Source organism: Lytechinus pictus, chromosome 7 (genome assembly GCF_037042905.1).
Source record: "Lytechinus pictus isolate F3 Inbred chromosome 7, Lp3.0, whole genome shotgun sequence".
Lineage (NCBI taxonomy): Eukaryota > Metazoa > Echinodermata > Echinoidea > Temnopleuroida > Toxopneustidae > Lytechinus > Lytechinus pictus.
Genome location: NC_087251.1, coordinates 35197566 through 35220017, shown reverse-complemented (window position 1 = coordinate 35220017; position 22452 = coordinate 35197566). Strand labels below are relative to the sequence as shown.

At 35.0% G+C, this 22452-nt stretch overlaps 2 protein-coding genes and 1 long non-coding RNA gene across 6 annotated transcripts in view; 1 reads left to right on the top strand and 2 right to left on the bottom strand.

Moving 5' to 3' along the window:
* Positions 1–3776: 3776 nt before the first annotated feature.
* LOC129265787 (uncharacterized) lies at positions 3777–7534 on the bottom strand. Of its 4 annotated transcripts, none has more exons than XR_010294200.1 (4): positions 7270–7352; positions 6486–6769; positions 4955–5699; positions 3777–4383 (listed from the first exon to the last, which is right to left on the bottom strand). XR_010294200.1 is itself a non-coding variant. In XM_064102573.1 (3 exons), exons 2-3 carry the CDS (start codon positions 6733–6735, stop codon positions 5548–5550), a joined length of 402 nt encoding a protein of 133 aa, XP_063958643.1. In that variant the 5' UTR covers positions 6736–6769; positions 7261–7534; the 3' UTR covers positions 3777–5547. The 4 variants fall into 4 exon arrangements, 2 of the variants coding, with proteins under 2 accessions (XP_063958643.1, XP_063958644.1); XR_010294199.1 differs by having other exon boundaries at positions 7261–7350; XM_064102573.1 differs by having other exon boundaries at positions 3777–5699; positions 7261–7534.
* A 10-nt stretch (positions 7535–7544) lies between these two features.
* LOC129265785 (uncharacterized) lies at positions 7545–13805 on the top strand. Its single transcript, XR_010294201.1, has 2 exons — positions 7545–7708; positions 10660–13805. It is a non-coding gene; the product is annotated as an uncharacterized LOC129265785 (long non-coding RNA).
* Positions 13806–15105: 1300 nt separating this feature from the next.
* The window catches only part of LOC129265219 (fibrillin-1-like), a 61283-nt gene continuing 53936 nt past the window's right edge, over positions 15106–22452 (bottom strand). Inside the window, exons 28-32 of the mRNA XM_064101486.1 lie at positions 21915–22103; positions 21361–21492; positions 20257–20466; positions 18982–19062; positions 15106–17724 (exon numbers count right to left, since the gene is read on the bottom strand). Of these exons, the coding sequence (XP_063957556.1) occupies positions 17702–17724; positions 18982–19062; positions 20257–20466; positions 21361–21492; positions 21915–22103 (635 nt within the window). The 3' untranslated portion in view covers positions 15106–17701. The remainder of the gene's footprint in view (positions 17725–18981; positions 19063–20256; positions 20467–21360; positions 21493–21914; positions 22104–22452) is intronic.

The window sequence follows — 22452 nt, the reverse complement described above, 5'->3', positions numbered from 1 at the left end:
GCATGACAGAACACGTTCGTGGGGGCACTTTTCTTAGGAAAAAAGGGTTACTGATACGAGAAAGGGCACCTATAAGAAGGCAAAGGGGCACTTGCTCAGACATAAAACGGGTCCTTCGCAGGTGAAAGGAACACAGAACACGACCATTGTGAGGGGGAATTTTGGGGTAAAATTTGGCACTGCACGAGATATGGCATATGCTAACGCATACAACGGGTCCTTTCAGGTGAAAAGGGCAAAGAACAAGTCCATGAGGGGTTATTTTTTGGGGAAAAATTGGCCTTTATACGAGAAAGGGCACTTTGAAACATCTAAAACGGGTCCTCTTCCATGCACGTTCGTGAGGAGGCATTTTTCTTGCGTAAAAAAGAGCACTTTTCAGTGCTTCAAAAAATGGGGGGGGGGGGCACTGTGCCCCCAGGGTCGCCGCCCCTGCCTTACATTCGATACACTTTACATTATACTTTTATGTTCGACGTTTATAGAGACAAATCCTTGAAAGTGTGCACTGCATAATGAGTTTACTTTACGAATAATTTTTCAAGCACAAGCAGGAAAAAAAATTGTTAGATTCACAATCGTGAGAGTCTCTGTTAATGTGAAATCAGGGTAGGAAAGATAGGGTGGGCGCACGGACAGGGGGAGGAAGACAAGTTATTTTTTAACGATGGATATAAAGCGAGAGAAAACAGGAAATGAAAAAAAAGGAAATGGGGGAGACAAAGGAGATGCTTGTTCTGAATTTTTACATTTAATTGCTTTTTGACGTATTTCCCTTTCGGTAAGCCATTAACTTGTTCTTTGTATATAATCATCTGCTATGAATATTGATAAGTTGAAAATGTTATCGGTCTGTAATTGATTTGAAGTGGATTAAATGAATGATCGAAGATGGCAAAATACATCTCTGCCATAGAGAATTGCCGCCCTCGATCGGCAAATACATTTTAGTCACTTGTAAAAGTCGGAGGACTTTATTTCTAACGTGATTCTACCCTTTATAGAGCTAAATGTGATACACATTTACTTTGTGTTTGTTCAGTATACAGTATCGCATAACCTACATAACCCAAATGCACGTTACCTCCAATTTAGTAATTTGAAATGGCGCAATTTCACCCAAATCCCGTTTTATGATACCATTAAAATTCATTTCATAAGATTACATGAAATGACACTTCTTTGCCACCGCTGAGATATTATCATCTTTTATTTTATTTCTCCTTAGAACTTTGAAGCATGTTTTTCTCCCTGTAGCCTGCTGTAGATTAAAAAATGACAGCACACTTTCGCATTTTTGCTTTGTTTCAGTTTACTTGAAGTGCACTAGCGTACAGGGGGGGGGGGGCTTTGGGGCCCCACAGCCCCCCAAAAGTTTAACACTCCCCCCCCCCAAAAAAAAAAAGGAGAATAAGAAAGATAAAGGGAGATGAATTAAATATTATGTCAAAATCTATTCAAAAATTAGATATTTTTTAAATTTAAAGTGTCAAATTTTTGCTCGCTTGCATCTTTTTAGAACTTTTGCTTCATCCACCCCCCGGCCCTCTCAATTTTTTTGGGCTCATTACGCCCTTGTTGGGGGCATGGTACAGCAGTTGAGGCAATGTCAAAAATTGCACAATTTTACCCTCACTGTTTTATGGAATTAACATTCATTTCATAAGATTTCATAAAATGCCCCACCCCCTTGCCATATCATTTTATTCAATTCCCCCACATGTTTCTGATGCAGTTTCCCCCTGTATATTAAAAAATGACAGCACACTCCCCGGTTTTGTTGTTGTTTCAGTTGTTTGGGGCGCAGTGCTGCGATTGGTGTACTTTCCAACGATAAGAGGGATTTGGCGGGCATGATGATCAATCTTTTTTTTTAAATTGTCTTTAAAGGGAAAGTTCACCCTGACAAAAAGTTTCTTGTAAAAATAGCAGAAAAGTAAAAATATTATATTGCAAAAGGTTTAAGAAAATCCATCGAAGAATAGAAAAGTTATTACAATTTTAATTATTTGATGTGTGACGTCATATGCAAGAAGCTTTCTTCCATATCATATCATATAAAATCAATAAAATGTCATTTTCCCAGAAAATTGAAAATGGTTTTTACTGTACCTTCAGTATATCAATAGAAAAATCATTTCACACCCGTTCCTAAAAAGGAAACAAAAATAAGTCATCACAAACCATTAACAAGTGGAACGCCTCTGGCAGTCTCGCCTGCATTACGCAATTTAATATAGCAGCAGCGCTAATTTTGAAAACTACTATAAAATAATCATTCATATAATGACATAATACCACGTTCATTGACCATAAATGACATTTGAACGGAGACTTAAGACTGTCAACTACACCCATGTCCACATTTCATTCACTCTATCCATAAACTTTCAAAGTTATGATAGTAATTCAACAAATACCCCCAACTTGACCAAAGTTCATTGACCCTAAATGACCTTTGACCTTGGTCATGTGACCTGAAACTCGAGCAGGATGTTTACTAATACTTGATTAACCTTATGCCCAAGTTTCATGAACTAGGTCCATATACTTTTTAAGTTATGATGTCATTTCAAAAACTTAACCTTCGGTTAAGATTTTGAAAATAATTTTCCCAACATGGTCTAAGTTCATTGACCCTAAATTACCTTTGACCTTGGTCATGTGACCTGAAACTCGAGCAGGATGTTTACTAATACTTGATTAACCTTATGCCCAAGTTTCATGAACTAGGTCCATATACTTTTTAAGTTATGATGTCATTTCAAAAACTTAACCTTCGGTTAAGATTTTGAAAATAATTTTCCCAACATGGTCTAAGTTCATTGACCCTAAATGACCTTTGACCTTGGTCATGTGACCTGAAACTCAGGCAGGATGTTCAGTAATACTTGATTAACCTTATGTCCAAGTTTCATGAACTAGGTCCATATACTTTCTAAGTTATGATGTCATTTCAAAAACTTAACCTTAGGTTAAGATTTGATGTTGACGCCGCCGCCGCCGTCGGAAAAGCGGCGCCTATAGTCTCGCTCTGCTATGCAGGCGAGACAAAAATTGATATTTATGCATTTTTGAATTAAATATATATGGGGCAGTTGCTTGTTTGTGACGTCACAAATTCAAAACTTATAAAATTATAATAACTTTCTTAATCTTTAATGGATTTTCCCCAACTTTAACCAATATTTTTTATTATTTTTCTGCATTTTTACAACAAAATTTTCTTCAGGGTGAACTTCCCCTTTAATTATTTTCAGCCTGAAGAATGAGGCACCTCCTCATAGTGATAAATTACCTTCAGAAAAAGTAACAACAGAATCATAATCATCATCATCATCAACATCATCATCACAATCATTATCCTCATCGAGAAGTCAGTATTTTCCCCTGATACAAATGATTACATCATTTCTCACCTTGATATGTCCTTCCTCCATTTTCCCTGTTTTGACCATAACAGGTATCTTCATTTTATATATTTTCTCAGTTTCTCTCATATTTTTTTGTTAAGGGGGGGAGGGAGGATCCATCTCCCATTCCTCATATACTTCATATCAACTTAAGAATATCTCTACATGTAGAGTTCCATGCTGGAGCATAGCACACATATGAAATGTTTGCTTACAAAAAGTGCATCATCCAAAATTCAAATTTGCAAAATGTCGATAAAGAATAACCCTCATTTTCTAAATCCAAAATACAAAACTTATGTATGGTTTCTATTTCCATCACTCTGAAGATATAAAAACCCAATGAGAACAAAAGAAATAAAAATAAAATGATGTTGTTTGCTGTACATGTATGTGTGTAATTGACAGAAGGGTACATTATCTATTTCCAATCCATTAATCAGTCTCTAAATATCAACACTTCCATATGATTGATGTAAAACTTACATGAAGGACTGTACACCAACAATATGGATTATGGACTGATAATGAGGCCATCACATTGTCATCTCCTTGTCATCATCATTGTACTGAGAAACATACATATCCCTGTCAGAAATACAGAGGAAAGTAGTTTGTAACTACAGTCTCCTGCATTGGTGCAAATTCTACAAAATAGCACAGACATCTCACATCTAGATAAAACAAATACATTTTAACCTACATGTGTTAGTGGCCATCAGCCTACACTAAAACCAATTTCTATGGAGGCAGCTTGTGTGTAAGAGAACATGCCTATAGCAGCCACCTGTCTATATGGGCCACTTTTGGTATTATCCTTGGGTGGTCACTGACAAGTTTCATTGCACATGTAATCAATGTAATGTCTGTCATCAATTTCAACTAGCAGACAAATATTATTTATGATATTGTCTACATATTCACTTGTACATACATGTAATTTACTTTTTGCCAAGGTACAGGTGATGATCTTTAAAGGACAAGTCCACCCAAACAAAAACTTGATTTGAATAAAAAGAGAAAAATCAGACAAGCACAATGCTGAAAATTTCATCAAAATCGGATGTAAAATAAGAAAGTTATGTCATTTCAAATTTCCGCTTATTTTTAACAAAATAGTTATATGAACGAGCCAGTTACATCCAAATGAGAGAGTCGATGACATCACTCACTCACTATTTCTTTTGTATTTTATTGTCATGTAAAATGAAGTTTCATTCCTCCCTGAACACTTGGAATTCCATTATTTTAATATTTTGTGCTTCAGGCAAGGAGGTCCTAGTCGTCAAATTCGTAAAAATTGATATATTGAATAATTCAAACAATAAAAAACAAAAGAAATAGTGAGTGAGTGACGTCATCAACTCTCTCATTTGAATGTAACTGGCTCTTTCATATAACTATTTTGTTAAAAATAAGCCAAACTTTGAAATGTCATAACTTTCTTGTTTTACATCCGATTTTGATGAAATTTTCAGCATTGTGCTTGTCTGATTTTTCTCTATTGATTCAAATCAACATTTTTCTGAGGTGGACTTGACCTTTAAGAGGGTGATATGATTGAATGTTAATAATGACCATTTGCCTACAGGTACATGTACTGCTCCCTGTCTGTACACCTCAATATCAGCAATTAACAGAGGTGTCATCAACAGGCAAATTTTCATGGACGTATTCAATTACAATGTAAGTACCATCATAAACAGGGGCACAGATTAATCAAAGGAATAAGTCCGGTCTTTGGCTTGAATATTTCCTTATAACACAAAGAAGGTCCAGTGTACATGATTATAACAAAATAACTTCAAGGATCTTGTGCTTTTCTGTAAAAATTGTTCAAGGATCATTCTTTAAAAAAAAACAGTGAGAACATCCTTGTACACCAAATGAATGTCAGTATCCCTGTACCCCCCCCCCCCCCGCATAATGTGACTCAAGATGACATTTAAAAGAATAATCTGACGAGACATTAACATTATCGGCTGCTCCTGGCATGAAGAAATACTTGCCTATTCTGTACAGCCAATAATGTCCTTCTCATGATGACTTGAGCCTTGAGCTATCATTTTAGCAAATACATTTTTATGATCCATTTACAAAACAAAACTATTGTCTCTGGAAAACTAAGTTTTCATCATCTCTCCACATTGTCATTTTTGTGTTCATTGTCTGCTGGTTGTGCAAGGTTCCGAAGAGCTTGGTCAACCAGGTCTATCCCCAACTCATTGCCACTGCTACTGAAGGGGTTGATGCGAAGAAGACGGGCAGTTCCAAGACCAACCATTACTGTAAGAGAAGAAAAAAGGAAATAATCATCCAATTTATACTTGTTTTTATATACTAATACTCTGTCAATTTTTTCCCAAAATATTATTTTTTTTATGAGTCAGAAACTTGTAATTATCAAAAGATCATATCAGATAAAAAAAATAATAAAAAATATTTGTGAAAAATTAAGAAAACCGCATTTTGTATATTGAGGCGTAGTTTACCAAGACCAGTATTGAATAACCATTCAAAGTATTTTTAACTGGTGAATAACAGAAAACGTCATACTGTTCAAAAACTTCTAATGGCTGTTCCCTTTCCTTGACAGATTTGAACAAAGAACAAATATTTTGTCATTTATTACAAATATGTAAGTTGTAAAAACCAATTGCAATATCTTAAATTATTTTTCTAACGAGTGAAAATTTGGGCCAATGTTTGAATACAATATGTATCCACACTTAATGATGGATTCTTATTTAAGCAATTTTCTTGGTAAAAAGACAACAGCTTTTTTGTTGTTCGCTTCTGGGATTTTTCTTCTAATATTTGTTTTCAATTGTATTGCTTTATAATTCATTATTTTATTTTGGGAAGGGTGCAAAGTTATATCAGTCAAGAGACCTCTCAAAAAAATTATTTACGTTTTGAACACACTGCCTTGAAAAGAAATCCTGTAATAAGTTAACAAAAAGTGTTATTCCTCCTTTGATACCAGCAGTCATTAATTTTCAATGGATGATATTCAACATTGTAAACAAACTATTAAGACTTTTTTGCTGTGCTGTATGTCCAAATACTTACCAGCAGATACAGTAAGAGCCGGTACAGCACCCCATAATGTTCTTCCTGCCAGTTTCTGCCTTCTGATACTTGTATATCCCACGTACAATGCAGCTCCATACATGCCAAAACCTCCTACATATCTGCATTCTGGACAGTCTTCCACAGAAAATGAGGCAGCTTCTCTCCTCTGTTTTTTCCACCAACTTTCGGGTTGACCTGCATCACCTTGAGCTGGGTCATTCTCTCCAACACTGCCACCTTCCGTCATTCTTTGTACATATAGCTTTCCTTAATTTAAATCTCTAAAAAGAAGATAAAAAGTTTAAGACATAAAATGAAATGCATTACTGATCGTGATAAGCATGCAGGTTTGGCGATATTTTCATGACTGATGCTCAAGATGAAAAACTATGTTCAATCAAGATGCAAAGTAACTCGGAGAGCTCCGGCCCGCTTTGCGGGCCGGAGCTCCCTGACCCCACTCACACGTATATTGCGAGGTTAGTATTAGTATACTAACCTGCCCTGACCCTGGGTTTGATGCAAATGTGTCCATGATTCAGTTGGCTAGGCCTAGGCTAGGATACACAGGCAGATAGATTGAAAGTTCTGAAACTCACACTGGGTCATGGCCTTTTTAAACATCAATACTCTTAACTCTTTACTAGTTTTAGTTTTAACATTTTTTAAGTTTAACTCCCAGCCCTGCCCCTGGAACTACTAATAATAACTACGCCATAACTTTGTCTAAGTTAGAAAAGAATAGAAAATTAGAAAATTGAGGTACACGTACATGACGTACCAACGCAGTGACCAGTGGCAGTGTATCAATTTCACTCTCACTCTCAGCCCACTGCACTCCTGATCAAATGGACAGGCGCAGAGCTTCTTCCAATTAAGATCTAGATTCTAGATCTACATGTATTGTAGATCTACTTCCAACCACCACTACGAGGTGTGCTTCCAACTCCAAAACTCGAAGCATTAAGCACTCACACCTACTAGATGATCTAGATCATGTGCATGCACGAAAATGTCTCGTAGAACTGAGGTAAGTTACGATGCGTAGAAGTTGTCGATCATTTTAGAAATGTTGAAGCAATCATGAGGAACTTGTACTAGTATATCGGGTAAATTTTTAAAAATTGCCGATTATTTTAGTCACGATTGAAGTTTGAACGGTACATATCGAGCCCTGAAAAATCTTCTTGGATTTTCATCATTAAACTAACGGTCTGAAGGTAAACTTACCTGCGAAGAGTGTTTAAAATAATTGATAGTTTAAGAGTTATTTTGATCGTTTGATGTCACAGCGTGAGAATGATATTTTTAACCTTTTACAGCGAGTTTATTTTTACGCAATTTTACAATCAAGTCCCATACCTTTATTTTAATGTGGGCCTTGCTGCCCTTGGGGAACACGGCGCGTATATTTCTGTGCCCGCCTGCGCTGCACTGCACTGGCCACTGCAGAAATGCTTCTGCCTTAATAATGTTAGGACCTCATTGCCATTGGTACTACGAGTGCCTGGCATGTACTCCTGCCAAAATAAAATAAAAATGGTATGGCTTAGACCTACTATTCAGAGAGAGAGACAATCGAGACTCTGACTGAGACTGAGAGAGAAGCACATTGTCATTGAGTCAAGACAATTGACAGACAGTGCCTTGCCCTTGGCTTGGGCCTGGCATGATGATGATGATTCATTGTGATAATTACTAAATGAGATTCTAATCTTACTTTGTCTTTCAGACTTTTTTACTTTGATTGTTGTCAGTAGAAGCACTGGTCAGAAAATTGGGATTGTCCCAGAAAACAAGGAAATCATGTATATCTACTGTTTATGCCTTATTAGTTATGAGGACAATATTTTTTTTCACTTACAGTTACATGTACCCTGGGCCCACTCACACGTATTGCGAGGTTAGTATACTAACCTCGCACAACCAACACGTTTATGCGATGGATTTTAGAGTTGTCGTTAACATCACTTCATAACGTGAATGAGATTTTAGAATCTCCAAAACAGTGGAGGGATCACCTAAGAGAGAGAGTGATGTTAGCCGAAAACCCATTCCGCTACTCACCAGGGCTTTTTCTGGTGAAAAGCGTTCCATTTTCAATTTTTAACATATTTTTTTATTTAAAAAGGACAACAAAAAAGAGCAAAATTGCTTACCTCGGCCTGGAAAGTGACTTCGCATGTTTCTTCCACGGAAATAAAAGGAAGGTTGTTGTTGGCGCTAATACAGTTCACAACCTTAATTGAGCTTGTCGGTATTTTTAAAACTAGATTCTTGATTCATTGTATGCGCAATTCCAATGATTGTTTGATAAAAAAGAGACACCAATAAATGCAATAACTTAAAAAACGTACTTTTTTATTATTTTTGCTGACGATAATACTTTTTGGAAAATATTCAAAGCAATGACAAATTTAAAAAAAAATAAAGAAAATTGTTTCATGTCAATTAACGTTCCACCAAAGTCTTTACAGTAAACAGATTGGACACTTTGCCGACTTCGTGTAACGCTTTGCATCGATTTACGTGTAAGATAGTTTTTGTGTCTAGTCTTTCCCTTGTAGTGTCTTTGATATTAAGATAAATCGCGCGCCCTCTTTCGCTCATTAGACGAAAAAATTTGAGAACTCGCAAGGTTGGGCCGTATTTTGTCAACGAGAAGAAAAATCAACGCTTAAATTACGCTATTTGAGGGATATTCATCATATTAGGAGGAATTGACTTCACATCGTTTGGTAAGTTTCGTAGGAGGACTTCATTCTGTAAATCGTCTTATTAAATTTGCGGGAAATGTTTAGTATTGTTGAATGCGCCGTGCCTTCAATTTTCCTGTACACGGCGGCAGAGATGCACCCATGGGGGCCCTGCGCCTGCGGGACCACTCATCCTATGTACGAGGTTATAAAAGATGGCAATTACGATTGAGAGTGCTAAAAATAGATTCAGTGACCTCAATTCCCCCCAGTTCACCGTCTATTTTTCACGACTTGCCATCTTCCAAAAATCTTGTTATGAAACCTGATATGTTACATATGGTTTCGGCACTTGACAGGAGATTGAACTTTCCTAGATTTCTTGTGTGGAGAAATCTTTCAAAACCGAGATAGTCCCTGTAAGTAAACTTGGATGATCCCAATTTTCTGACCAATACCTCTAGTGATTGTGAACCTTGATCTCGTATGAAAATTAAGAAAAAGTTTCCTGAATGAACACTTCAAGTTGAGATGGAGCAGAGCGATTCATCCCCCCCCAAAAAAAAAAAAGCAGAAAAGGGTCCGGATAGACTACCCCCCCCTCCTCCGTACCCACTGTACCGCGATCCCGTTCTGTAGACCCTGTTTTTCACACCGCCCAGTATATATTAAGTTCCCAAGTTCCCTTGTGGTCAGTTCCTTAGACCCCCATTTCAGGGTTTCGTGAGGCATATCCCCATCAAAAAATAATTTGAGTGCCTCCCCCCCCCCCCCGGGGATACGCACAAACAAGGTTCTGATGTTAAATCATGATATGTTTCTCATTAAATTTTACCTTCTCAGCTCAGCAACATTTCTAGTTATAAAAACTCATGCATGTAGAAAGTGTCTCCAGTTATGTTGAACTGATATCAGCGATCTCTGATACAAGAGAGAGAGAGAGACGGATAATCTTACATTCCATATTTATTGTATGGTAAGGTCCCCCAAGTCTGCGCACACATGTATCTGCACGATTCTATTGAAAGAAGATATGCAACGACTGCAAACCTTACACCCGAGATATTATTTTAAAAATCTGACTCAAAATGATGGGAAATTATTGAATTTCAGGCAATCGATGTAACAGCCTCAAAATGCAGCCTTTCTCGTCAAAATCCCTGAATCTTGTGTAAAGTGAATGGATGCACAGACAAGTGGCACTACTTTTGTGTTCAATCTGAAAATTACCAACCAAGGTTTTTTCCAAGAAAATCATACATTTCTCCCAAAATTTTGGGCACATTCACTCATAAGAATACAAGGAACATTATCAACTGAAATATTTTGTGGAAGAAAAAGAAATTCAGATTTAATCTTAAATTGAATTTCAGGTGTGCAGACATGTAGGGCCCCCATCATAAGCTACAGTTTTTTGGTTTGAATTCATTTTTATATATTTTTTGAATACCTATTTTTCTTCATTTTAATTCTAGATCTGCAACTTGAATGCTGCATCCCATTACCCCAATAGGGAGATGCACTTTGTGTAGCCTTGATCAAAATGAATTTCTTCAAGTATGCATTGCTGCTTATGTATGCTGTATCTCTGGAGATCCGCGGATGCTTCTCAATGGAACCGGAAAGCTACTTTTACCTTCTTCAGTCCTTTGTTGATGACATCGGTCCCGGGAACTACAGCTACTTCAAGCTTTCTAGACAGGGCAATGTGAGAATATTTGTGGAAACCCTGTCAGGAGATGCAGATATTTATGTGTCACAGGCCAACTCCAAGCCCAGTTTTGAAGATTATGATTTTAAATCTGTTACCTGCGGTGAAGACTATGTGGATATTCCTGAGAGCTTCAAACGGCCCACTGCCATAGCGATTTATGGACACCCGAGGTACCCGGAAACCAGGTTCAGATGTTCTGTCTATTTGGATACCCGGGATGCTGCACAGAATGATGCTAATTTTCCAGAGCCTCATCGATTTGATACTCCTGAAGAGGATGAACATCCGGGATGGCTCTTTCTCCTCAAAATTCTGGAGTTTGTACTAGATATAGCACTTTAGCAATGGGAAAACACATTTTTGCTCTAAATTACTTTGAAAAAATCACTAATGAGTAACATGTATTAAAGCAAGATACTATAATGATATAAAAAGTTAATATTTTTCACTCCTTTGTTTTCCGGGTCCAGGGTGTTTTTGGTGGGGTTTTTTTACAAAAGATATTTTTAATTTTATTTTTCAGAAACTTTTTAAAGGGGTATCATTACATACGAAATAAGTATGTATGTACATGTAATAAATGAAATAAGTATGTAGTTACTGGAATTATCAAAATATTAAGTTGTAATGATTTTATACATGATGTTATGTTTAATACAATTTACATGTATGGTAACCTGTTATTATCATGGGTCAATTGATCAAGGTATTGATATGTAAACAAGTGCCTTTAACAAATATCACCCATCCAGATTAAATCATATATCTGCTACATGTACATTGATTTTGGTAAAAGTATAATTTTTATTGAAGGACTGGATTCCTTGTACAAAATGATGGTCATCCATTTTTGTTTAAAGTGATGGTGAACATTGTCAATGCATGTCAATTTGAGTAGATGATGAGAGGATATTTTCTTGAACTGCAATTTAAAACTCAAACTACATGTTAGATTAGCTTCATGTTCACTTAGTACATGTAGTTCTATGCATTTCACATTGATGACATTCCTTGTTGATATTGTATGTTCTTTCAGACTGTTTATTATAAGCTTCTCACTGGGATGCAGTGAAATTTAACTTGGGCATGGAGGAAAATTACTGAATGATTCAGGCATGACCTTGTTTTTTTAAAAGGTAACTTGATTGCTTATTCTAATGTACATGCTATTAAATTTATGATAGTACTGTATTTCACCCTTATAAATTTACATATAGTGGCAGGAGAGTTCATTTTCATGTGCATGTATGTACAATGACCCTGCCATTGTAGGTTGTATTGAGAACCAATAATTGGTATTCAAAACCATGTACATTGTATTTTTCATCATAGAATGTTCAGAAATGCCAGTGAGTAGGAGTTCTGATTTGATTGGGTTGGATTTATTTAAACTGCATTTTGTTTAATTCAATTTTTTGATTTTTTTTTCTCACTTATTTCATATTTACATGTACAATAGGCCTACATGTATTCTACTGGAATTTGTTTTGTAAAATTCAACTGAATTTTAGTGTTTTTTTTTTCTATTTAGATAGTCAAAATGAATGAACTGTGTTTTTAAACCCTCACAGATTCAAAGAATAAGATGAAGAGCATCAAGTGCATGTACAATGAAAAAGCTGTTGAAACTGTATGCAATCCTCACTTTATTAAATTCTTTTATTTATTCATTTTTTTTTGCATCTCCCACACCCCAATTTTGACGGTAGGCCTTGATTTACAAGCATGTATAGAGGAAGAGCTATTCTGATATGAAGAGACAGTTTTCGAAAATTTCATTTTTACATGAAAATTAGAAATAATATAGATATTTGCCTTATGACTATCACTAGTTGCAAGTTTCAGCTAGAAAGTTATGAATAGTTTTGGCAAAATATCTGCTGTAGAAACATACAAAATAAAAAAGATCCATGTATTCTATCAATCCATTTGTAAATTGTTGATATACAAATATGTTAAGTGTAGTTTGCATTATTACAGTTTTTTGACAAAATCCAGATTTTTAGGGAAAGAAAATACATTATAAATGAATAACTAAACCTGTTTTTAGTAGTAGCAAGCTATTAGTGTGCACTTTTTAATAGAAATATGATCAATTCATAATATAATCTGCATTGATTGTTGTCTATGCATTCCATATGGATACCTGTTTATTTATGTACAAACTTGAACATCACAATCTCAACTCCTGTATGTTTTGAATTACCACTATTTGCTTAGAATTCATGATGTTTCCTTCTAAGTAAAATAACATTTTCTGCCATTTCAATAAAGGTTATTCAAATATTTTCAATTTACCATTTTATATGTTTCTTCTGAGAATTTATTTTCATGTTTTTGCAGTAGTAATCAATTTCATCTTGTCATTTGTTGTTAATGGTTGCACAGCTGAGCTCGACTATTTAATGAGCACAAACTTTTGCTAATACTAAACAACACACATTTAAACTTCAGCACAAAAGTGAAAATATTACTTTGTTTGAAGATTGGAATGGACTACATGTGGCATTGAACAAAACAAAACATACAGGTAATGTGTTACAGTTCATCATTCGTAGAATTTCAATTCATTGTTATTTTGTTATTGTGTTGTTATACAGTAATTCTAAGGTGGATTTTGTTCCATTTTGTGAAAGTTTCTGTAGAAATTAATCCTTTTACTTTAGTTTGAACATACCGATACCGTTTAAGGATTGTGTCAATCAGAAAGAGAAGATGCAGATTTTTTTTAATGTGTTTAGTGTGTATTTGTAACTGCCATTAAATATCGTTTTTGTTTGCTGTTCATGTTTATTTTTGTCAAGAAGGTGTTGATTAATCAATGATTGTTGCCACAAATCATTTGATCTGTAACACCTTGCCAAATTAAATTATTTTTTATATCAAATGATTGGTGAAAGAATTAAATATGTTGTAATGTGTGTGGTTTTATATGTACTGTATGTGTTCAAGAACATTTAGCGGGTGGCTCTGCTTAAAGTTAAATAGGGGAGATTGGGGTTAGTTGGAACATTTTTGACAAAAATGGCTGTAAAGTCCAAATAGATTTTATTCAAGAAACAATCAAAATATCAGCTTAAAGCAAATATCTAAGGGCTACAAATGTACCCATAAAATTATTTAACTCTATGATGGTTACTGAAAAAAATCCACCTTGAACAAGACCATATATCAAGTGTTCCAACTTACCCCATATACGGGGTAAGTTGGAACACTGCATGGTACTACTACATTGTTTTAGCTTTTTTTGCTTATTTTTTCAAGTTCAAAATATTAATGGTGTGTATTCTGATTTGTAAAACTTTATGTTTTCTGACATTTACAAGCTTACAGCAAAAAAAGGGACTTCGCCAGGGCATATTAATAACCTTATTTTGTAGCTTGGTACATGTGTCTATTATACCCCCGAACTGGCCAACTTGATCTATAAACTTTTCTGAGATATAACATTTCTGAAAGAAAAAAAAAATTACTCAGAAGGTGGAAAAAAAAACATTCCTTCCTAACTTCACCAGGCTTGTTGCACATGCGTTGTCTGTAATATGGTGGATGGTTGTTGCTAATAGCAATAAATTGAGGGCACTATTGCATAACTTTATTTATAGGTGTTAAAGAAAATTACAATGTTTCAACTTTAACCCGCGTTCCAACTAACCCCAATCTCCCCTATCTTAGGACCACAGAAATCTGTTTGACTTTTTTTATAACCCCCAACAAAAAATTTTGTCTGATTTTGTTGTTGTTCATGTTCAAAGATAGAGGGCTGATATACATGTAGACCTAAAAATGTCCTAAGTGGCCTCTGGCCACAAGAAATTTGAGTATTTTTGCTGGTGATGTGGTCTGTATGCACTTGTTGCAGCTTTCTTCCATTTGCTAAGGGGTCTCAGCAGAAAAATCTGCCTATTAAAGAGGTGCTTGGGGTTGGAGTCTCTTCAGTAATGTTGAATTTGGTCAATGTACTATTATTACATTTATAGATGTTATGTTGTCGATTACCAATCCCACTCTGTAGTATTCATGGCATGGCATCATCATTGCCATTCATGGTAATCATCATCAATCATCACCACACCACCATGTAATGATAGAAGGGCAGAGGAAATATAAATTTTATCATTTTACAAAGATTTAACAACATCTCAGGTCTAAACATGCACCCTAATCAACTACTTCTCGATGAAAACATACAACACAACAATCCAAGTCTCTTGCACAGCCATTTATTTATACCTCACAAAACAAGTACATGTACAGAGTATTCACAATATTCAAAGACTCTACTTCATAACTGTTTAATGCTTTGGCAAGAAAGAAATAGATTTAGCAAAACAGGTTTAAAAAAGAATACATTAGATTGCAAAGCAGGTTAATAAAAGCCCTGCTTTAATCCATTTACGACAAGGTCACGTTGAAAGGCTACTCACACAGACTTTGTACATATTCCTGGACCGCATCTCATAAAGATTTGTGATTGATCCAATCAATTTTAAATATGGAAGGCTATCTATATCTTAATTCTTCATCAAAGATGTGTGTACACTGTCACAGTGATTGGTTAAACAAATATGACTCTTGCACAACTGCGCTTGCCATATTCATAGAACACTTTAAGGAAATGTGTGCATTCCAGATGATGTGTCTCTGGCTAACCCATAATTCAGAATAAATTGGATCAATCACAACTCTTAGTAAGATGGGTCATGATGGGGATAATGTTTTTTTCTTTTTTCAAATATCTGAAAGGAAAAAGATTCTAGTGATATATTTAGACAAATTAAGAAAAATAAGGGATCCTGAAGAAAAAAGCTCTAATATAGGGAACAAGAGTGTCGCTGAGGCAAGCACATAATACGCCCGCCTGTAATGCGGAAAATGGAGTTATTGGTCAAGCAAGAAAAGTGGAAGGTGGCGACTTCAACTTTGACCTTCTGACCTCAAAATCAATAGAATTGCTAGGATCTATGCTAGTATCATACACACCAAATTATATGACCCCAGGTTAAGTCAAACGGAAGTTATCGTGTTTACAAGGAAAAGTTAACAGACGGACAGACACAGAGCGTGATACCATAATACGTCCCGTCTAGGACGGGGCTTATGAAAAATTAACACAAATTCATCGGTATATATGATGACCATTTTGAAACATATCAAAAAATAATGAAGTGAATAGAACAATGAACATTTTTAAAGCTTCTTTGTAATTGAATTTCAATATGTTTCTGGACAAGCCTTTTGATCACATGAAAATATGTTTTCAAAAAATGAATATAATATACATTTCTTACAATCATGTTAAAATAACTTTTTAAATCACATACACAATAGAGTACAGAATTTGAAATAAGTTCATTCACAGACATTGTCACGATAAACTTAAGTCTGGATATTCCTTATATCCTAGTCCATTATCTTGTATTACATAGTCCAATTTATGTTCATTTTGATAAAAATAAAATGCTACAACACGTGAAGTTTCTTTCTTTGTCTGAACTGGTACAATAAATAGAATCCTTTCACTTATTCTTTACCAACACAGTCTAAAATAGATAGTTGTTACAAAATAATATCATGAATCATGTACAAAGAATATAACATTCAGTTTCTTAAAAATAACAAATACATTACACTTGACATTAAAATGACTATTTAACAATATCTTACAAGAAAAATAAATATGCTAAAATTCCTCTTCCTATAAATTAATATGACATGGTCGTAACAACAACAGATCAACATTATTTCCTTGCCTTACCAGGAAACAAGACTCAGTTGTCACTGTATTTGCATGTTTGAATGTGTACAAATGTTTTAATAAAGGATGTCCCTTCATCATATCCTCCCCCTATAAATCTAACAATATCAGTTATGCTAGTGACAAGCAATAAGCTTGGTGTTTTCTTTTTTAAATCCATTTTATCATGAGAGAAAGAGCATCAGACAACAGAAGAAAAATAATGATGTTCTCCTTGTATTGTCGAGATATTAGTTTCACAAAAGCAGATATCTTCATATGTATTAAGTTATGTCAAATGGAATAACAAGTACAGATTAAAAATGGATGATTCACATATGGATGAAGACTTCACTTTGTATAATCAACATTATGCAATCATATGATGCCAACTTCCATATTCATCCCAAACTTTCCCCTTTCATCCAATATTTCTAAAGTTTTTTTTTTAATCATTCCATGTTCCTAGGTTTTTGTTATTTCCAGAGATATATTATGCATATACCAAGTTGGATGGTCCTTCAGAAACGCACAAACTCACAGATCAAAAGGAATTGTGTTTCAAGCATTGACACCATGCAACCAAAAATAGGACACATAGAACGGTGCTCTGGAAAAATTGCTCTGACATACTAAACACTTGCTGAAGCAGTGAAATACTTCTTGTACAGCACGTGATATCACAAACATTCACAGAACGTTGAGTGCTTTTTTCGCACATGACTAATTAAATACATGTAGATGAATTCGAGTAGTGAACATGCTGATAATAGTGCAGAAGCCTTTGTGTCGGTGTAAAGAATTTTGCAGTGATAGCAATGATTTGTGTTTACTGCCAATGTGTAGTGCAAGACATGACATACATCTACTCTCACACAAGAAAAAGGCAAAGTTCATAAATAGAGAAGAAAATATAAAGTTGACAAAAATGTTGAATATGTGGCCATTTTTGGGTTAATCTAATCTTTCAAACACCAATCCATATGTCGGCAGTGAGATGCACTCCAGCAAATCTGTCCTCTGTTTTTGAATGATAATTAGAATAGGATGGATCCAAGGCTAGGCACTATGAACGAGGAATGCCTGGTACTGTAGTCGGATCATAAGAATCCAAAAATGAATAGATAGATAGAGACGCAAGGAAAACGGGTGAGAAAGGGAGATAAAAAAGGAGATAAATTTATCAACATATCAGTTCACTAGAATACATTGGACAAACATATAATCCCCATAAATGCATATTGATAGTTATGACATCCTTCGTACCATTCAACCACCAATGCACTTATGTTAGAATCATAATTTGAACAATATATCAGGCTACTATAGTTGTGTAACTGAACTTACAAATAAATTTTGTATTTATAAATAAACAAACAAAATAAGTTTTATAAATTACAGATTTGTATATCCGAAATTTAAGTAGATTTTGCACTTCCCATTTAATCATCTTTAAAGGACAAGTCCACCCCAACAAAAAGTTGATTTGAATAAAAAGAGAAAAATCCAACAAGCATAACACTGAAAATTTCATCAAAATCGGATGTAAAATAAGAAAGTTATGACATTTTAAGATTTTGCTTAATTTCACAAAACAGTTATACGCACATCCTGGTCGGTATGCAAATGAGGAGACTGATGACATCATCCACTCACTATTTCTTTTGTATTTTTTTATATGAAATATTCTAATTTTCTCCTCATTGTCAAGGGAAACAGCGATTAATTCCTCCCTGAACATGTGCAATTAGCATTGTTTAATACTATATGGTTTGGTCAACCTTGGTCCTTATTGTCAAATCTGTAAAAAATTAAATATTGTATAATTCAAACAATAAAAAAAAAAGAAATAGTGAGTGATGGACATCATCGACTGACTCATTTGCATGTCAATGAGTTGTGCATATCACTATTTTGTGAAAAATAAGCGTAACTTTAAAATGCCATAACTTTCTTATTTTACATCCAATTTTGATGAAATTTTCAGCTTATGCTGGTATGATTTTTCTCTATCTTTTCAAATCAACATTTTCCTGGGATGGACTTGACCTTTAATCAATTAGATATCTGTATCATAATAAATTCAAAATATATATTTTTTTCCCATACATGACAAGATTCATGTACTGTGGGATTCTGTTTCACATAGATATTTTTGAAAGCCTTTGCAAGGTCTTTTCATTCAATAACAGGATATAAACAAGTATATTGTTGTCTGGAATAGTACAATAAAATACATTTTTATCAAGGCTTTGCGAGGTCTTTTTTGCTCTAATAACAAGATATCAACAAATCAAATTGCCGTCTAGAAAATTACAAAAAAAAATATATGAATAATATTCTAACCTGGTTGGTCGGCTTGTTGGCTAAAACTTCCATCTTGATTATTGTATAATGAAAGAGCTAAACACAGCATTCTGTATTCCTCTGCACAAATGAAAATAACAAAGATCAATAATATAAAGAGGTCTATTTATCAGGTCTACGTTCACTTGAACTATAATCAGCTTATCTACTTCTCAGAGAGTCTACTACCATGGGCTAAACCCATTTGGTCCCAATTGCTGTTTGGTCTACACTGCATTGGTCTAATATCCACTTAGTCTAATGCCCACTTAATGTCATTCTCATTTATAGTCTAATGCCCCTATGTTCCAATTATCATCTGATATTATATTTTGCACTTTGTTCTGAATCAAATTTTCTTTTGACAATCATCTCATCACATAGATTAAGGTGGATAGTAGAGAAAATATGTATAGCCTAACCAGAGAATTGGGCAAAATGATAAATGGGGCAAATGACAAGTAAACCAAATGGTTTGACAATCATCTCATCATATATATTAAGGTGGATAGTAGAGAAAATATGTATAGCCTTACTAGAGAATTGGGCAAAATGGTAAATGGGCCAAATGACAAATAAACCAAATGGTTTGACAATCATCTCATCACATAGATTAAGATGGATATTGGAGAAAATATGTGTAGCCTAACTAGAGAATTGGGCAAAATGGGAAATGGGCCAAATGACAAATAGACCAAATGGTTAGTAGATGAACTGGCTGTAGACAAACTAAGATTAGATCATATGTGATGAGACCAAATGGAAAGTAGATACATGTAAAGCAGGTGAAGACCAAGTGGTAATTTTTAGCATAATTAATTATGTATGTAAAGCTCATTTCAGACCTGAATTACTACACATATAGCTTTATGCAGACTATAGCCTCTAAAAAAATAACATACTTTTTTCTATTAATTTTTAAGTTTGTCTGCATAGGAACCTATTTCTACTTTAGTTAAACCTTATTATAAGGTTTCCATAGCGAGAGATTTTATTGAGAAACATCAAAAGATTAACACTGATCTTGAAATTTGCTGTCTGGCTGCTAGTTACTGCTTGCTAAAAATCAATTCAGTGTTGACTAACGGTAAAAGAAATCGCAACACTAATAAAAAGAATCTAAAAACCAAGGTCCTAATCACACATAATTCCTATGGTAGTATATACAATATCTAAATTGATAATATCTTATCTTTTCTCTGTTAAATGTAAAACATTTTTTCCAAAAAAAATGTTGCTGCAGTCAACTCCACCACAAAGTCCAAACACACTTACCACTATTTCTAAGCGGACATGAGTAGCACTCCTTGCCCCAGCTGAAGCCGGTGTTGCAGCAACATTGCTGATAAGTGCTCTCTTGTGAGACTACATTACTACAGATATCTTGGTTTGGCTCAGACCGTCCCCAACATGGACCTAGGGGGTCTTCTGGTCTGGCACTACCTCCTCCTCCTCCGCCACCTCCTGATACAGGCCCAATTATTTCTGTGAAGAAGTAAGAACAAGAAAAACTCAAAAGGCATTCAGGGGAGCATTTCATGAAACAATAGTCAAAAAAGAAATTTTCACCGACTACTGTTAGAAGCAACTAAAATCCTTGCATCTGATTTGCTTGGAACAAATCAGTCAGTGAAAATCACTTGCCAGATGTTTTATGAGACGCTCCCCTTGGTGGGAGAGAGGCCTTGTCTCGTGTCTTGAAGCTATTCAGTCCTTCAGATGATTAATGCTTATTGCTTATATGATTTAAAATGAGATACAACATCAAAACTTGCTACACATTTTTTGAGTAGACAACATCAAACTAATACAGGATGAGATGAACAAATATGGATTCATTTTCCTTACTTTTTCTTGGAGACTTTAAAACTTCTGCAATCTCCATGAAAAATCTTAAGATTTGCAAATTTTCTTTTTTTAAAAGGCAATATCTAGTATACACCAATTTGGTCTGGGACCTGTTTTTTATAAATGATTGCTTTCAACTTGGGGCTTTATGTACGCACACAAAAGATGATCTATGTTCTGACATAGCAATGTTCCTGGCTCATTGCATCACCCAGTAAAAGGACTGTTAGTCTACTTGTAAAAAAATTCCAAATATGTATGGAATATCAGTGTTATTATTAGACTGTCCTGAAATAAGTTCATGAACTGACATAGCAATGAACCTGACTCATTGCATAACTCGTGAAAATGGCTTTTATTCATCTTTGGAAGTCCAACACCCCAGCCCCCCCCCCCCCCCCCCCCCCCGTATGGCTGCCTTGATAAGTTACAGTGCTCTGATCCTTCATCTTCATGTATATAATCTCCTTCAGAAAGAATGAAATTGTAGCATGTTTGTGATTTTTTTTTCAATCCAATTTCTTGACTTACCAATACACCTTCTGCCTGTGCTGTCTAGTGTCAATCCTTCCAGGGTGCATTCACACCTGAAAGAACCTGGTGGGTCATTCACACAATCTCCATACATGCATGGGTTTACATCTGCTGCACACTCATTTATATCTATGAGGGAAAATGGTGGAAGAGATGGAAATTGTTGTCATTATAAATAAATTCTAAAACTAAATTCATCCGCTAGAGAAGCACATCGACACACTACTTTAATGTAAATGTGACTTCAGTCGTATCCCACCACAACCTTTTATTATTGGAGACTTCAGTCTTCTTATGTAATGGTAACTGTTACATATTTATATTCTGTACTACAAACTTATTTTGTATGAGTTTATGATAAAACCATTAAGACATGTATGAAATGGAATAACATAAATGTTTATATGAATGAAAAAAATCTCTATAATAGATGACTGATAATTCCCAGCAATTAGGAAATTTGTAGACTGTAAACATTTTTGTAACAAAAAAGGACTATAAATCTGCTCATTATGCTTCAGGAAATAATCTTAAAACCCATATATTTTTACCTTCACATGTAACTGAATCAACAAGGTGATAGCCGTCCACACACTGACAGATAAAACCATCAGGTCTATCGACGCATACCCCATTAACACAGGGGCTAGAATTGCACTCGTTTGGACCCGTATTAGGGGGAGCTGTCTGGGTGACGGCTGGCCGACCACCCGATGCCTCTGGGGGCGGCTGTGGAATATCTGTTAAATAAACAGAAAAGTAAATTCCCAGACAGAGGATGACATAATGAAGTTGATATCCTTAATGCTTTTCAGACAAAGTTTGTCAAACCCGATTATCCTTAAATCTTGTTTAAGTGTTAGACTGGTTTCTTTTTTTATTTATATATTATTACCTAAGCCATGGTCAAATAAAGCTTAACCTCTAACCACCTCACAGGTCATTAACATTGACGGCTTTGCAAGACACAGCGCATTTAACATGAACTTTTAACTTTTCCGCAACGTATACGATAGGCTATGACTTAATAGCCCCACTTTTTTCCAGCCCGATTTAGTTTCAGACTTCAGCCCTGATCACTGCAGTTGC

Bases quoted from the DNA above. Each gene is read 5' to 3' on its own strand.
- LOC129265787 (XM_064102573.1), bottom strand. From the start codon at position 6,735: ATGACGGAAGGTGGCAGTGTTGGAGAGAATGACCCAGCTCAAGGTGAT. The intron at 5,700-6,485 runs GTAAGTATTTGG...CTTCTCTTACAG, and splicing joins GGCTCTTACTGTATCTGCTG to TAATGGTTGGTCTTGGAACT.